We start from the raw sequence: 17,345 nt of genomic DNA, 5'->3' as shown, positions 1-17,345 counted from the left end.
AATTCTAAAATGTATATAATATACAATACAAATCACAAGAGTATGAAAATCCTGTTGTCTGTACTTCTCTTTCCTGCCTTTTCTGTTAATCTCTATGCAGCTGATGCTTTGTTAGCATGATACAACAAATTAGCTAGAAGCTAACAGAAAGCTAGCCAAGGTTAGCTAGAACTTCATGCCGAAAAAGTGACTCACAGTATATATTTAACTTTGCAGAACAGCAATTCTGAGCAGAAACTTGTGTGTTTATTGTAAAACTTTCACTTTTAATAACTAACATTAACTCATTTGGAAGGTGTTAGTACAGAGTTTACAAGAGAAATTACTGTTTCAAACAATAAAACTGGCTTCAAAAACAAATGGCACAGAATTTAGCTACATTTAGCTACATGAAAACGGTATTCACTAAGCACTATATAAACCAGACAGGTAACATATTATTTTACTATTTATTCATGAAATTGAGATCCAAATGTTTGCTGGTTTTATTTTTACCTGTCATAATCAATTCCACACGAGGCATCATGAGCAGGGAGGCTGTTGGCCAGGACAATTCCTAGCAGCTGGAGTCCAACAGAGTTGTCTTTACTGTTTGGGTCGCTGCCACAAAAACGCTCGTAGATCAGACTACAAGGACAAAAAAACAAGATTAACACAATGATCGATTATATTTCAGTTCAGTAAATCTAGATTTTTTTTGGTCATCAAAGATGTTTGTATGAAATCTACGAGGAAGTAAGTGAGAATGAAAGTCTACCCAGTCATAAAGCATAAGTTCAAAATGATTCTTTGGTTAGATGAAACTCTGTGATATCTAAATATGTGTAGGAAGCTGAATGTGTGTATGAATTTCCAGACAAATGGATAATAAAGATATCTTCTTACAGATAACCTAAGCCTCAAATCTAGTCTAAGAACCATTTCCACTGAGCTATACCTTGTGTCAAATTCAACCTGTCTTTGAATGCAAGTTTGTGCTATTACCTGTAAGGCACATGCAGACAGTCTTTCCAGCACTCCACCAGAGTGCGAATGATCTCCAGGTTGTGGCGGAACACGGGTCTCTTGGAGTGGAAGCTGTGCTTCATCAGGAACTCCAACAGCCGGTTGGCCAGCACTTCATCTCTGGGGTTACCCTGGGACAACAAACACAATCCACTAGTGCTCACTAGCATTTTCTCCTTTTGGTGCTCCTCCTGCATTTTAAGTGTCGTTTTCCAATGGGTTTGTTATTGTTACTATTAGGGATTCAAGATCCATCGGAATAAGGAAAGGAAATGTTAACATGTAAAGCCATACTAAAACCAACCACTAGGCCACAAACCTTCAGATCTCAGAATCTGGTGACCCAAATGCCATTTTTTTAAATACATTTTTTATCAATTCATGAAATTTGGTGCATGTAGGACATGACAAACACTTATTGCAGACTTTTACGTGATGTCTCTTAAATGGCAGAATTAACAACCTTTGGGCTGGCCACGCTCGTCCAAGAGAGCACTGTGACCGCGATATCCACCACCATAAAATGAATCCCCTCTCCTCCGTTGTTTCCTGAGACGACGAGCTGCAGGAGCGGCCCCAGCCAATGCTTGGCATACGGCCGGAACACCTGGGAAGCAACAACAAAGATTAAATCTGCACCGGAAACATACCGAGAAAGAGGGTATACAGTGGCAGATATCACTGCATTTATTTCTTTTCATAGAGAAGAGTTGTAAGGAAGGATGGACGGAGCGATGAAAGCAGTCACCTCCTCTATGTTGATGATCAGCTTTGAGATGAAGAGTCTGATATTCAAAGGTGTGGCTGGATTCACCAGTTTTCCATGCAGGAACTTCATCCATGGAGGAAGTTCGCTGGGTGTGTTTCCCTGTTCCACAAAGAGGGAAGACGGTATATTAAACGGCTCAACTTGAATTTAGCATAAAGGTAAGCTTCTCAATTTAGCTCAAGTTAATTATAAAAATGATGAAATGAGAAAACTCCATACATTAAAAAACAACCTTAATTTTGCTACGGTAGGAATAACATAGAAGCTATTTGTCAAAATCAGCTTCATTGTCCTTGAGTGCCACTGACTTGCTCTATTTTGGGGGTTATATTGTTCCTTTGCATGTGTCCAATCAGAGCGGTCATGGCTGCCATGCACTCATGCTGGTTCAGCTCATCCATTTCCAGATCCACCAGTGCATCCTGGGAGGAAAGCGTCTCCTCTGCCTCCTACAACCACACAAACAAACACTTGAAACACTCTGGAACAGCTTTTAGACCATGGGACACTAAAACGCGTTGAGTTCAGTGTAGATGTAAAGGGAGAAATGGCACTAACTCTTTTTGCGATGGTGCGTCTGCGTCCTTCAGGGTTCTGGGAGCTGAAGGAGAAGCTCTGGACTCCGGTGGAGAAATCAAACTGACTCATCTCTTCGCTCAGGCTGCTGTCGGCCATGTAGGACTGGGAGGAGAGATACACCGGCCCCTCTACACAAACCACAACACGAATCCCGTCAGCAAAACAAGAAAAAAACAATCCTAACTGATATACTTCAAAATATTGTAAAAAGAGGTGTCAGTCTTTCCAAAAGCAATACATATACGCATATTAAAGGCTTGGAAGGATCCTGAAATTGCAAATTAAGGTCACTTTAAGAGACATTTTTGCATCAAAACCCAGTAGCTGAATAGTTGGGCAGTTTCAATAATACCTCCGTTCTCCTCGCTCACTTCTTTCCGTATCATGATGTATTTCTTCTTTCTTTCCAGTGGGACCTACATAAATTAAAAATAGATGAGTAAACAAAGATTTTAACGCAAACTATATCATATAAAAAAAAAAAGGGACTCTTCATCATCAGGTGACATACCTCAATTTCAATGGGAAACTTGTAGGTTCGTTGAACATCAATGAGATTTTCCAGAATGAATTGATTCTGGACAAAGAAAGAAAAACACAAACAGTTAAGTCCTGTTGGTGGAGTAAGCTTACCACATGTTGGATATATGAAAACGAGTCAGCACTGGTCGGTACCTTCTCTGGCTTCTCAGTGAAGAGGAAGCCTTGGTAGAATTTGGGCTCGTTGAAGCTGCGGCTGATGACGGCGATGGCGCAGTTGTACGCGGCGCAGTGGTACTGCCTCCTTATTTCAAGGAGCTGACTTTCACCCGTCATATTCTCAGTGAAGGCTTCAAAACAGGACCTACATGAAATCACATATTCATTACGCCATAGAAGTATAATCTGTCTCTTGTGCCAGCAGCAGCATGGCCTCCTCTTATAGTTCTTTTCAAATGAGCCACAAACATACAAGCCAGAAGTGTTGATATCCAAGCAGATTAGTACAAATGTTGACCGTGAAGAGCTAGTAAGTATGAATTCTTTACATCAGAATTAGTCAAAGGGGAAAATATTTAGACACTGAGTTAACACTGGTCATTTTTGCAATAACTCAAGGAAGTTAGAGTCCTCTATGTATTCCACATACTCTACAGCTGAGTCCCTCCCACGCTCCGCTGCATTCCCACTAAGGCCCATTGAGATTTAGAGAGCTGCAACGAGGCCTGGCAGATTACACTGGAGGAAGATATCAAATGTCTTGCAATGGACCAATAGACAAATTGTAAGCAGTTTGCATGATGGGGTGTGATCAAATACCAAAGCTAACTTGCCCCAAATCTTAAGTTTGCTTGAAATTGTGTTGACTGACTACAACATCTAACAAGTTTCTAATGTACTATGACATGTACAGTAGAGAAGACAATCCAGAAAAAAGGCTGAAAAGTCTGTACTTTTGATTCATTATCAAAAATGGAGAGAGAAGAAAAAGTTACTTCTTGACTTTAAATATAAAAGTGTAGTGGAGTCCTACTTGATCAAGTTCTTGGACAACTCGTTGCCCTCCGTTTTGTCCAAGCGACAGTAGGCCTGGTTAATGCGGGATTCCTTGGAGTAAACCTCTTCTTTGGGAAGCTGAGTGTAGAGCAGCTCCATCAGCTTGTAGCAGCCGTTCTTCTTCAGCAGCTGGGCCTCAAATGCAGTCTCACTGGCCTGAAATCGGTAAGAAAATGAAATGAGCCTTTAAATGGAATAGATTTGATTGTGGCATGATTTTGACCTATTCATCATAAAGAGTGAATAATGTGTTCTGTAAGACCTTGCTTATAGAAGTCCCTGAATGCAAACCTTGGTGAAGCGCGTGAGCAGCAAAGCCATTATGTCGGAGACGTTGGCCACGAAGAAGTCGGTCAGGGCCTTGGGGCTACAGTGAGCGGCGAGAGGCAGCAGGACCCTCTCCATCATGGCCTGCAGCATGGAGCTCACCGGCACGTCGCCCTGCTGGATCACTCCATACACCGAGCACAGCAGCTGCAGCTGCCGCTCATGGCTCGACCTGCTCGGACGTCGAGGAATACAGATACTCGTTTGAGAAAGAGGAACAAAACCCAGAATGCGAGCGCGTGTTCTCCCATGAATGAACGCTGTGACTGGGTGTGAAGGCTTTACTGACCGCCTAGCGATCCTTTGGAAGCAAGTTTGGAAGTGCTCCTCCATGATGTGTTTGGTATCTCGACACAGAATCTCTGCCAGTAGTTTGAGCAGCAGTGGGCTCTGAGACAGCTCTAGGGCATCCAGCAACTGAAAGAGAGAAATGTAGACTAGTTTGTCATCAGGGACCGAAATTACAACCAACTTTTAGAGATGATAACATTTGAATGCCTTGGTTTTGCCTGTTCTCACACTTTGTCCCTGCTGGCCACCATACACTCTGACCGCGAGCGAATCAAAGCAAAGCAAAACCACGTCTCTGTATCAAATAGGCTCCTGATTGGTTGCCTGTTACACCCCGACTTCACCTTTCGGACGCAGTCCATGTAGTTGTTGCGGTGCAGCGAGCCCTTGGCAAACTCGTCGGACTGCATGGGGAAGTGGGAGGCGACCAGGGCCTCCAGGGCTTTCTGCAGCTCGGCCAGCGGCTCCTCCGGCAGGGTGGTGAGGAAGGGCAGCACCAACAGGGCCTGGCTCTAAAGAGGTGAGAAAATGAGAAAATTCAACATGAGAAATGTATACGGCTAAGGTGCTTTGAAGAGAAAGGGGGGAAATGTAAGCAAAGTCCCAGTTTCCTTAAAGATGCGAGGACTAACAATATACTTGTTGTGGTTTAAATACAGGATGCAATCCAGGCCACAAGACAGGAAAATATCCTGAAGGGTTAGTACATTTGTGATCAACATGAACGGACCCAACAGGAGTTTGTTTTTCTACATTTTATGAATGAGCAAGAAACCTCTGAAATCTCTGAAATCTAGAAAGTACAGCTTGTTAAATGTTGCTATGCTGTGAAACAAGGGTTGGAGAAAAAAGACCCTCTATGTGTAGTTCTATGCAGAAACTATATGAAAAATATCAGCTTCTTTTACTAGTGTTGTTTCTGGAAGATACCCTCTTCTGTATCTACCTTGAGTCTAGAGTTGGAATTGATCTTTGATAGCAAGGACAATAGCTATTACTGACTTATTCTACATGGGGAAATTAAGGAAAAAACACAAATCTTCAAATGTTCATTTTTTTTCCTCCTGAATTAGGTCTGATTTATCAGTAAACAACAGACTAATCACTAGCATAGTACTTGGAAAACATATTGTTGCTCTCATTGATATTTCCCTATAGAAATATATGTCTAATAAAATCCCATTTCTCTGAAGAACCCTTTTAAAACTGAGCATGAAAGCATGAAAAAAGATGAATGTTACCTTGAGATTCAATGGTAGATTCATGTCAACCAGCAGTGTGGTGAAAGTGGAGAACACCTGTCTGAATGCTTCATGGTTGATATTGGAGCACACAGAGGAGTCAATCTGATGAGAGGGAAAAAAACCCAGTAAAAAACCTGATGTGGAATCATTTAACATTAAAAGGGCATTACACCAACAGACATACAGCAGTAACTCCAACTTCACAGTACCTGCAGGAGCTTGGAGAGCAGCAGGAGAGTGGCGGTTTTGCTCTCCGGAGTGGAGGTGCTTCCTTCCCACCAGGGCTGCAGACTCTCCCATCTCCTCAGCACCGCCTCCACCAGCTGGCTTCCCTGCGTCTTCCTTACAGAGCGCTCTCTGAAGTTGTGGTCCAGCATGCCGTTCAGCAGCACACTCACCTGATGGAAAAGTAGCAGACTGGAATTAAACCCACGTCTCACATACAGACAAAAAAAAAACAATCATCTTCCAGTAGAGGTCCTGATATCAGTGTTTGAATGACATGCACTATGGCACAGTACAACATTTTCAAAGATCTACTGGGGACCCATGGATGATTTTGGTCTATGTTCTCAGTACTTACTCTGCAGCACATAACTCATAAGCGACATAAACTCCTATGGAAGACTCTTGCATAAAAACAGAAGAAAGGAATAAAAGCAGCTACCATGCTGGGGTTGAGAGAGGCGGCCTTCAAGAGGCGCGGCACTGTGCTGTCCAGGCTTTTCAGCAGCTCCGTGTTGACGGTCGTCTGGAAGAGGCTGTAGAAGTACTCGCCGTGGGAGAAGCTGAGGAAGTTGCGGCCGCGACTCCCGGACAGCGGCACCGAGAGCATGATGGTGTTCAGCAGCAGGTCCACCAGCTGCTCGCTCTGCGGAGAGACAACAACGTGCAACGGTCACAGGAGGCAGCGAGGAGCGAAAAGCTCTCAAAATGTAGTTGGAAAAACTCATCTGACATTCAGGAGAGACTGGAAAGATTAAGGTTAAAAAGTAACAGTAATGAAAAGGCAAATCAAATGGGCTCAATCAATGGATTTACTCATCTTAATTATTGATAGAAATTACAAATTACACCTTCACAGCAATTTTCAGATATAATGCATATATTAACACATTTTTATTCATATTTTCTCACTGGTAATACACTGCATACATCATATTTTTATATGTTAAAAAAATATTTTTCATATGCAAATATTTGCTACATTCGTGTTTGATCCTACTTTTGTTTTCTTAGCTGTATTCTATTGACTGCAGCTCCAACAACCCAATTTCCCCATGTGGATCGTTTCATCTCCATCTAATTGAATCTAACCTAGCCTAAGCAGAGAGAGAGCACTAAACCTGTTGGCTGAGAGAGAAGGCGAGCTGGAGGAGGCCGTCCGCGAGCCTCCTGCTGTTTATGTCCAGGGATGGAAGAGCCTTCCGGTCCTCGCCGGGTGCTATGCCTTTATACACTGCCATGAGGAGCCGGGACCCAAGGGACTCGGCATAGGCTGTGTCCTTCATCACAGAGAGAAAGACAAAAAAAACAAAAAAAAACAGCATGATTTTGACATGGCAGCTGTGTAGCCTTACTGAAGGGTATGCCATAGCTACTATTTGGAAGCAACGACCCCGAATACCTGGCTGTGCAGGATGGAGCTGAGGAAGCCCGCTTTGTGGATCTGCTTACAGGCAGACAGAATCATTCCCATCTGGTCATGGCTGCTCAGAGTGCTGGCATGGTAGAGGTCGACAGCGCACAACTCCTCTACACTAGGGATGCCAGAACAGAAAGACAAACGCAGATTAGTGATGATGATGGTGTTGGTGACTGTGGTGTCAAGGAGGGTGCCGAGGAAGAGCAATCAAAGGAGTAACTCAGAGGGCGACACTGAGAACTTGTCGTTAATCAAGTTCTGGTATAGCTTTGGAATTATAACGGCCTGATGCAGGCTGCTGTGTAACAACTGTATACAAAAATCACGTATTGGGAAATCAAAAGATGAATGTAAAGCTGAAATCCAGACTGACAGATTTTGATTCTAGGTATTTTTAGGTGCTTATATCAGTAAGTAATATAAGAACAATGTAAGTTTTTGTACAAAGGTATTAGCAATTTCCACATAATGATACACAAATGATAAAACACAGAAAGAAACAAACAAGGTGAGGAAAACTGGATTGGCATTGGACGCTAAGATCATTTAAGATCATTTTCATGAACTTTATGGTGTCAAAACACATCTGTAACATTTGACTACATGGTGCTTTTTTACCTTATCCGAAATATTAGGGTACAGGAAGTATCCTAAAGCAGAGAGATTCACTGCCAAGAGCTCCAGTGACCAGTGTTCATCTGACTCATATCCAATCAGGCATAAATAAAAGGAGTTTCATTTTCCCAATGATAACAAAAACCACAAATACTGGATCTCAAAGGTCAGGCAGGATTGTTTTAAAAGGCAAATGGCAGAGACTCCGTCAGAACAATCCCACCATTTGAGAAAAACTATTAAATATGCTATTTTAATACCATTTCATTTTGAAATTATAGTCTAGGGCTGGGCGATAATTCAATCGTCTTTAAGCGGAATCATATTGTGATGACATGGTGATTTTGGGATACCATGACGCACAATTCTGCTGTCTAAATTGAAGATAGCAAGCAAATTTTATTTAAAAACTCAAAATGAGGTAGGGTACTTATGGAATATTATTTGGAAATTTCAGTTTTGTTTGACATCACACCCAACATTACCATTCGGCTCAAAGGGTGAACATTCATTTGATTATTTAACATGGTTTTCATACAGGAACCATATTGTGATACATACTGATATCAAAAAAACCCTTATGACTATCGCAATATTGATTTCAACCAATTGCTCAGCCCTATTACAGCCCATGTACTGGTGCCAACTCTACTTCTCAAATAGTGAATTGGTAATGAAGGATGCTCCTTATCAAGGATCAAGGATGATCAATTTACCTTTTGCGTGAGATTCTTGTCCGGAGGCTGCTTTCCAGACTAGCGCGGTAAGGTGAGGCCAGCAGGGCCTTCAGCAGAGGAACACACACCTCTGGCAGGTGCTTCATCACCTCCACATCGGCCATGTTGAAGCCCACAGCTGACGGCTGGCACACCACCAGCGCCATCAGCTCAAAAAATACAGAGCCAAAAACATCTTGTTCCAGAAGCTGTGAAGAAAGGTAGAAAACAGTGACCAAAAAAACGGCATCATTTGCTTTCAGAAGTAGTAGTCGAGAGATTTTTCGATACGTCCGAGTGGCTACAACTCGATACCTTCCAAACCTCCTGGTCACATTTGGTGAGAATCATTGCGGCGAACTCCAGCAGGCGAACGATGATGGTGCACTTGCTATAGCTGTACTGGTCCACCTCTCTGGGGCTGAAGTGGGAGGTCTTCTGGCCGAGGAGAAAACAGCTCTCTGCTGCTGCCAGTTCGTGGGTCGCCAGCTCAGTCAAGAAGAAACCCATGGCCTTCAGAAAGCTCGAGTTTTCTTTGGAGCCTTGGGAATGGAAGAAAAGACCAGAGATCATTGGCCAGGCTGTTACAGAAAGGACAAACCCTGCACTCAAAGCTCCTTTCATGCTGGAAAGTGAGGAGGAGCAAATTTAATAAAGGTTGTTATATATTGAAGTTGTGGAGTGCAAAGTGTGGCTGCATTCCAACATGGACATGCATGTTGTTTCTCCTTGGTCTAACCTTCTACTGGCATGTTATCATTGCATTAATGAAGACAAAATAATGTCAGTCGTGCAGGACTGTACGATTAATCAATTTAAAACTGAATCAGGCAACAATTTTGAAACAATTTTACCTTGTCTAAGCTATAAAAATTTTTAAGAGATACACATTTGTGCATGTTCAGCATATGTTGATGACCAATCAGAAGCCTCACTGACCAGGAGATGATGCAGGACAGTGGGACGTCCTGACAAATTTACTATATGACAATATTTGTGATGTGTCAAAATGCCTGTCACTGAGGTAATATTATTCCAGTTTAAAGTTTTAAAAATGTCATCATAAAGTGCAAATAATATAATTTGGATGGAGAGCCTGTGAAATTGTGATGGTCAAGTGTCTCATTTGTGATTACTACAGCAGAATAAAACAGAGCTAATATCACGATTCATTTTTCTGCTCCACGATACGTATTGTCACATTTCTGTATTGCAATATATTGAATTTTGCTATGTCGTCCCATCCCCAGTAATAGAGTAATACAACTCGCTCCTTGAACAAGCACGACTTACTTAGCAAGTGATGGGGCTTGATGATGTGTAGGCTGATGAAGGTGTTGTAGCAGTCCAGGGCGGCCAGCAGCAGGTCCATCCACTGCATGGTGGCTCTGACACTGAAAGGGCCAGACAGGTGCCTGAGGGTGGGCTGGGACAGGAGGCCTCCGCCCTCGAACCGCGAGATCAAGAAAGCCATGCCGTGATCCTTCAGCACCCCGTCCAGCCACTGGGACGGAGATTTCTTGCCTGAGTTCAGTCACACACACACACACATCCAGGAGTGAACATAAATGTAAGTAAATGCAGTCACAAAAACATAAACAGTAGTAAACAGCTATTAAGATTTTAGCACCCTTCCCTGTAAAATACAAGACAGGTTTCTATAGGCACTAACCCTAGCTTAAAAGGGCAATAAGTAGGCTTGGGCCGATATTCGATAGTATTGAATATCATGATATTTCTTTGTGAATATCGCGATACTTCTTTGTGAATATCGCAATATTTTCCACAATATCAAATATCGTACATTGCGATATTTTGGCGAGACAGTATCGCAATATTACATTTTGGATATCGCCCAAGCCTAGCAGTAAGTGAGCTGTCCCATTTTACCTTCGAAGGCTAAAAAGTCTCATTTTCAAGCCAAAGAGGCAAAATGACAAAGCAATATTATTATTATTATTCCAGTATTTAGCATGGTGATATGTTACCTCTTCACTAGACATTTCTGTTGGATCTCTGCTCTAATTAGGTAGCTTACTCATTTCTATTGTGAAAATTTGACTATTGTTTGTGTCAATGATAGGCCGGGTTAGCTTACTTCCTACTGGTCGCTGATAGACGTCAACATGTGATCTGCAGCTTTCTGCTGCAATTAAACCTGAGCTCCACATTTTCTATGTCTAAAAAGACGTTCAAGTACCTTGCAAGACGAAGCATTACTAACTAAAAGATTGCTCACCTGGGAGGAGGGGAATGAACTCGTAGAGGAGTTCCATGCATTTGTGGCGGCACTCGGTTTGTGGTCGGCCACATTGCTCGAGAAGCCACAAAACCACATCTGACAGACACAGCTTTTCATCAGGGGGAAAGCCCCTTGAAGAGGAAGAGAAATGAGAGAAATGAGTATATACAATCGTCCTCCCACAAGTGAGAACAGATAGTCAGGAAATTAAATACCGCAGAAAACCTATGAAGTGTAAGCCTAATCCATTCTGAAATTACCAATAAAACAAAATAACTGTAAGGTTTTCAGACCAGGTTTTCAGGCAACTTCATGATGATCGAGAATCATTGACCACAATTTTGCGGAGCTTTTCTTCCTTCCATATATTTCCTCACCATTGGAGAGCACAAACACACATCCGTTTAAGACTAGGGACACGGTACATGATTTTTAGGAGGATCACAGCCACGATTTCTCTGACTTCCTGAATTATGATGTCACCAACAAGGAAATGAGTGGTCAAGTGTAAGGAATAACATATTCAAATGTTTCATCATATTAGTCATTCTGTGCCACAGCTCGCCATACCCGGCCCTTGCCCTGACGCCAGAGTACGTAGAGTACCGACCTTGGGATGCGTCTCTTAGCGTTGTGCTGATTGAGGCTATCGGCCTTGTGTTTGATGATTCTCTTCAGATGATCAATGGCACTGCCACACTGCTGCAGCGTACCTGAGGATATAAGCATAACCACAGCTTATGTGACGGTGGCAAGGCATGCGTGTGTGCAAGTATCACCCCAAAATTTCACGGCAACTCTGCCTTACAGCCACCTCTTCCATTTTATTACTAGAGGACATTGATAAAGACATCGCAATATGAAATTCTGACTTTAAAGTCCATGTATTTAAAGTAGATCAACCCTTACCCAAGGATTTCTCATCTGAGTGCGCGAGAGCCAGACTTTCAACAAATATCACCAGCACTTCAAAGACAAACTGCTGCACCAAGGAATTCTCCTCCCTGCGAAGACACACGGACAATGACATTGGGGGAAAATGAGCCTTAAATCTCCGAGCTGTACAGGGAAGAAAGAGAAAGAAACAGTATCTTACCTGAATTGTCTGTAGATGCTATTGAATGCCAAGGCAGCTCCCAGTCGTTTGAACCCGTTGGGGTGGAGAGCCAGGCTGTAGATGCGCTTGAACAAAGACTTGATATTGGTCGGGCTCTTCTCTTGCTGTTTGGGGGTGGTCTGTTTGATCGACCACTTGACGAACTCCTCGATGCAGCGGCCGCAGAAGTCTCGGAGAGTGCTGTCCATGGGGTCGACCACACCGTCCTGAAGAAAAACAGCCATTTAAAGCAATATACCAAATTTAGTCCATTAAATAAATAAAATTATCTGAACTAATCATATTGCATTTATCTACAATGGTTCCAGTCACACACATCCACAAAGTTAATAAGTTTTAAAATCCAGTTCTAGTGAAGGACAAATGTGTTACGAAGGGGGAATGGGACTCGTACCAGAATGGCCTCCAGAACAGCGACTGTATCCTGGCTCTCAAACTTCTTGTTGTTGGTGAACCAGTGGATCAGCTGCATCACCAGCGGTTCAAAGAGCTGTCTGGTTACCTGGAAAAAAAACAATGTTCAACTTCAGACACATGTAGAGATGATCTCACACCATGCACTATTAAGAGCAATCCCACGACTCTCCCTGTCTGGAATAACGTCTCTCAAAATTCCATGATATTCCAGGATCTCCATGACCAGCGGGAAGTCTGCCTGCGGTAAGTGCCTCGTCCTCATGCACTGACCTGATCCACATCACAGGCCAGGCGCAGCAGCACAGGAAACAGCTTCTTGTGCAGGTTGTACATAGGCGGCAAGCTGTTCTCCCCCTCCGCCATCTGAGCGCTCTTCCCAATCATGTAGACCACCAAGCTGTGCAGCAGCTCACAGGCTGCTACCTGCACCAAGGGCAACACAAAATGGATTAGAATAACCACTTTGCTTGTTTCACTAAATTCATTTGGCAGTTACAATGTCGTAATAATAGTAGAGTTGTGTAAATGACTGGAAATGGAAACTCGAGCCACAAGCAGCGTTACTGGGTCAGAGCCAATACGGTCAGGTTAAATATCAAGCTGTAAATGATATAGAGCTGTATGTTAGAAGACATTTTTTAAGATCCCATAGCAAATTTCATAACCATTGTGACCAGGAATCAACTAGTAGCAGTTTTAGAGGGCCAATACAGATATTTTTGGATTGAAGCTGCCAATAGCCAATATTTTGTGTCGATATTCAATATCTGGCTCGAGCTTTCATTCCTAAATTCACTTCAAGGCATCTGTCTTTCAGAATGGAAACTCTCTGACTTGGTCATGGTGATGTTAGATGACGTACTTTGGTTTGTCTGTCACTTGTGGACAGAGCCAGTTCGCTGATGCGAGGCAGAAATGGGTCGAGGTAGATGACGGGCTTCATATCGGCGAAAGGCACTGCAAAGCTGAGCCTTTTCTCGGAATCCCAGGCAACAAACTTCTTCATCATCTCCTCTGCTGTGACCGCTGAACGGCAGAAACAGAAGCACGTGATCAACAACAGCCAACATCTCTATTGTCCTTGAGCAAAATGCTGCACCCCTAACCGCTCACCCATTGTTGCTCTGGTTAAAAGCATGGGTTGAATGGCTAAAATGTAAAATAGAATGAGATGTGGCGTCGGTTGTGTGGATCCTACCAGTCACCAGGTTCCTGTTCAGCTGTCCTCCCAGATGACCAAGCAACCTCACCACCCTCAGTCTCACCATGTCCAGAGGAGCATCTTCCTGTTTACAGATACACTTACAGTCAGTAAGCTGAAATATACATGTATTTTTATATCATATGTATTTGATGATCAACAATCTATTGCTGGTGGTCATTATTAAAATTCTCAAGATACTGATATATTTACAAAACACAGTGATTTAGCTTTATGCATCCTCATGGACCTTACTCCATGGACCTTCATCTAGGATGAGCTGAATCTTCACCACCCCTCGAATCGCTTCTAAAATATTAAAAGATACCGTTTCCCCATCCATTACCATGGCGATCTGTTTGGATTGCTTCAAGAGTCGCGTCATCACTCGGCTGTATCCTTTCTCACTTCGTGAAGACGAAGAAGACGTCACCTCCCAGCTGCTCTCATCCTTCTCTAAAAGTCAAAAACACCTTGGATTAGACTTTTTGGGGCTGTCATTGTCGTAATCAAAGGCATAATCCTAAATCCAAACAAAAATAACTGGCTTACATGTAGAATTTACTGGGTGTCTGCAAGTTTTATCAAGTTAAATTTAAGACTTTAAGACCTTTCTAGTGCCAATTAGAATGAAATTGCAGACCTATCAGAAAATAGGTCTGCATAACTGGGCTGACTTCTCAATAGAAAAAACAGCGCACAAGAAATTGCAACAAACTTAAAATACTGTACTCAGCTGTAGTGAAGACCTTTTTATTATGCGTACAACATCATAAATAGGGCGTAAAGTAGGCTTGGGCGATATCTAAAATATCGCAATATACAATATTATCTTGGGGTGGGGGAGGGGCACTTTTTTTCTCTTTCCATTATTTTCCCCTTTTTGTGGTATTTTACTTCTTCTAAATTCTATCAAATTTCTAGGCTAGTATTATTATTATTAATAGCACAGAAAATATTGCAATATTCATGAAATATCGCGATATTCGATATGATCAAATATTGGCCCAATCCTTGCTTAAGGTTTCTCATTAGCGTATATTTATATTTCGAGGGGACAAATCATATAGGGGATAGAATTATCGTCATATTGCATCCTGCAATATGATATCAACTTGATAACACCTAAGCTGATAGCTTTATCTACCAAGTTGAATCCCTTTATAAAATTAACAACACCCCTCCCCCCCTTTACAATATTCCTACCGTTGGTGGTGGTGGTTTTCAGGTATCCGTCCAGAAGCGGCAGGATGTTCTTGTAGCAGGGCTGCATGGTCTCCAGAGGGATGTGGGAGGACCAGGCCTCCAGAGCATCCAGGGCCGCGTTGGCCAAGGGAACGTGGCTCAGACCCAGCTTCAGGGCCGCCTACACATTCGTCCACACACAGGCACACACACACACACACACACATCTTAGTAGCAAACAGTCTGACCTATTAAAATCAACCAATTAAAACCAAGCCACTAAACCAGCTATGTATGTACATTTAGTTTTCTTTTGAACCTTTATTTATACTTGATTCCAAGTCCTAAGGGTATGTTTGCAGGGTCAAATCAATTTAACTTAAAATGTAAGTGATAGGAATGACGTCTTTGGGCGAAACAGCAAGTTGGAGAATTGTTCAGCCTTGGCAGAGGTTTGCACTAGTTCCTTCAAAAATACCCTAACAAAACGAATGAAAGGATATCCCACCTCAAGAGCGGGACAGTAGGCCTTGATGTCCAGAGCCACGATGTTGTGGTGCAGTGAGAGGACGAACGTCAAGCAGGACGCCAGCAGCTCGTCTTTGTACTGCTTCATTCTCACACAGACCTGACGTGGGAAACCGCATTGTTTCAGTTGACTCCGCAAACAAGCGAGATATTTACAACTATTGGAGGAAATGAAGAGCGGCTACCTCTTTTCCAAACTTTGAGAAGAGTGCAAAGCAGGCACTTCTCACGGTGTCGCTCTCCGAGGACGCAGAGCTTTTCAGGCCAACTCCCTGTTCAAAACAACAGACTTTTTTATCATTTATTCAATATAAGTAGTGCACTGTATAACAATCCTATTGTTCTACTGAGTTCATAGACATCTGGAAATATCCTACGCCTCAGAGATCTGAGATTGCAGGGCATCATGCTGCATTGAACAAGCACGACAATATGCAACATGATACACAGGATCTTCCCACTATGGCTCTGATATAAAATTGCTTTTCCATGACTTTCTCTAACTAAATGGGAGCACTTTCATGTCCTCAACATTTTACATAAAAAAAAGAATGAAAACCATCTAATGCAATGAATGGGTAAAACAAGCTGGAAAATGCATTCTGGTATATTCCTGTATGGTGGTCCATATGTAAAATTCGCTGATATTCCCCGACTTCCCCAGAGAACTGATCAAATTCCCTGACTTTCCCTGTCTGGAATACACCTCTCAAAATTCCATGATGTTCCAGGAATTCCATGACCAGTGGGAACCCTGGAGAAGAGAAGTAGAAAATGGCAGAAAAATTACCTGGTAGTATTGGATTCTTTTGGCAATTTTCATGGAGACAGACAGCAGCTTGTAGAAGCCACTGACAAGTGGATTCCTTATGGAGTAGAGAATGAGCTCGTGGCTCAGCGGGTACACCCAGGGCTGGAAATACTCCACATGCTTATTCAGCAACAGTTCACTGCAAAGGTAGGAGAAAAAAAACACATTGTGGTCACCCAAGACTGAAATCATGATTGCTTACAATGAGTGAGAAATGTGCTAAAATACTTAGTACATTCAATTTAGATATGAGAAACATTAGTCATTAAACTTAAAATAACAATTCACAAAATTTTCATATAAATGTCCATTATGCTACTCTCCATTTCTGATTAATACTGACTCAACCTATATCCAATTCATGATTCATGTTTTTACATTTACTGTTCTAAACACCCAGTGTCTGGTAGATCTTTCCTGGGAAAAATACAGATTTCCACTTTAATTATGATATTTAAATTTGGCATTTACCTCAATTACACCCCGAAATCTAGAGGCCATGATACCTGAGGCAATTTAAATGGGCAATTTTGCCAAAAGCATTTTGTAATTTTTCTTAGGTTCCATACAGCCCACTATGTTATTACACATTATTTGCATATCATATCCACATCTCCATGATTAAAATGTAATTCCACCATCAGGTTTTGCTAAATGAGATTCTACATCATACCCTACCACTTGGGAGGGGTGTGTGCTGTGTCTCCGTTACCTGCAGAAGTCAACCAGGTTGATGAAAGCAGTGAAGTCTTTGACCTTGTTGGGCAGCAGGTGAGCCGTGGGGTCGGAGGAGGGCAGGACAACACCGGCCACATCATCAGCACCCTGACAGAGGAGGAGGTAAGTAAAATGTCACATTAAAATCAATCATGTTAAGGGCTTCCCTTAGACAATCAGTTCAGTAATTGTCAATTATACAACAAATATGTAATGAATCAAACTTCATCATCAGAGGTGGATGACACTGACCGGACCAGATCTGATTTTGAATAGCTACAATATCGGTCCAATATACCAGTTTGAGTGAAAAACAGTAAAACCTGTGTACATATTACATCAGGTGACTTATGTAGCAACTCAAATGTACCAGACACCAGACTTAGATACCAAGATTTAC

At 42.3% G+C, this 17,345-nt stretch overlaps 1 protein-coding gene across 1 annotated transcript in view; it reads right to left on the bottom strand.

The window, feature by feature from the left end:
* The window catches only part of prkdc (protein kinase, DNA-activated, catalytic subunit), a 41,046-nt gene that overhangs the window by 17,702 nt on the left and 5,999 nt on the right, over nucleotides 1-17,345 (bottom strand). Inside the window, exons 17-51 of the mRNA XM_071531604.1 lie at nucleotides 16,941-17,053; nucleotides 16,208-16,367; nucleotides 15,603-15,689; nucleotides 15,398-15,517; nucleotides 14,911-15,070; nucleotides 14,051-14,160; nucleotides 13,702-13,789; nucleotides 13,366-13,529; nucleotides 12,774-12,926; nucleotides 12,481-12,588; nucleotides 12,066-12,292; nucleotides 11,879-11,973; nucleotides 11,580-11,682; nucleotides 10,967-11,100; nucleotides 10,021-10,251; nucleotides 9,043-9,269; nucleotides 8,728-8,936; nucleotides 7,379-7,511; nucleotides 7,098-7,256; nucleotides 6,419-6,622; nucleotides 5,961-6,149; nucleotides 5,749-5,853; nucleotides 4,852-5,019; nucleotides 4,506-4,633; nucleotides 4,181-4,388; nucleotides 3,867-4,045; nucleotides 3,029-3,197; nucleotides 2,865-2,930; nucleotides 2,706-2,769; nucleotides 2,333-2,481; nucleotides 2,083-2,223; nucleotides 1,754-1,873; nucleotides 1,469-1,612; nucleotides 985-1,136; nucleotides 496-627 (exon numbers count right to left, since the gene is read on the bottom strand). Of these exons, the coding sequence (XP_071387705.1) occupies nucleotides 496-627; nucleotides 985-1,136; nucleotides 1,469-1,612; nucleotides 1,754-1,873; nucleotides 2,083-2,223; nucleotides 2,333-2,481; nucleotides 2,706-2,769; nucleotides 2,865-2,930; nucleotides 3,029-3,197; nucleotides 3,867-4,045; nucleotides 4,181-4,388; nucleotides 4,506-4,633; nucleotides 4,852-5,019; nucleotides 5,749-5,853; nucleotides 5,961-6,149; nucleotides 6,419-6,622; nucleotides 7,098-7,256; nucleotides 7,379-7,511; nucleotides 8,728-8,936; nucleotides 9,043-9,269; nucleotides 10,021-10,251; nucleotides 10,967-11,100; nucleotides 11,580-11,682; nucleotides 11,879-11,973; nucleotides 12,066-12,292; nucleotides 12,481-12,588; nucleotides 12,774-12,926; nucleotides 13,366-13,529; nucleotides 13,702-13,789; nucleotides 14,051-14,160; nucleotides 14,911-15,070; nucleotides 15,398-15,517; nucleotides 15,603-15,689; nucleotides 16,208-16,367; nucleotides 16,941-17,053 (5,099 nt within the window). The remainder of the gene's footprint in view (nucleotides 1-495; nucleotides 628-984; nucleotides 1,137-1,468; nucleotides 1,613-1,753; nucleotides 1,874-2,082; nucleotides 2,224-2,332; nucleotides 2,482-2,705; nucleotides 2,770-2,864; nucleotides 2,931-3,028; nucleotides 3,198-3,866; nucleotides 4,046-4,180; nucleotides 4,389-4,505; nucleotides 4,634-4,851; nucleotides 5,020-5,748; nucleotides 5,854-5,960; nucleotides 6,150-6,418; nucleotides 6,623-7,097; nucleotides 7,257-7,378; nucleotides 7,512-8,727; nucleotides 8,937-9,042; nucleotides 9,270-10,020; nucleotides 10,252-10,966; nucleotides 11,101-11,579; nucleotides 11,683-11,878; nucleotides 11,974-12,065; nucleotides 12,293-12,480; nucleotides 12,589-12,773; nucleotides 12,927-13,365; nucleotides 13,530-13,701; nucleotides 13,790-14,050; nucleotides 14,161-14,910; nucleotides 15,071-15,397; nucleotides 15,518-15,602; nucleotides 15,690-16,207; nucleotides 16,368-16,940; nucleotides 17,054-17,345) is intronic.

This window comes from Centroberyx affinis, unplaced genomic scaffold, assembly GCF_046629955.1.
Source record: "Centroberyx affinis isolate AG114_WGS23_722 - 3 ecotype Tasmania unplaced genomic scaffold, CSIRO-AGI_Caff_v1 ptg002102l_1, whole genome shotgun sequence".
Classification (NCBI taxonomy): domain Eukaryota; kingdom Metazoa; phylum Chordata; class Actinopteri; order Beryciformes; family Berycidae; genus Centroberyx; species Centroberyx affinis.
This window is presented reverse-complemented; position numbering and strand designations above follow the sequence as displayed.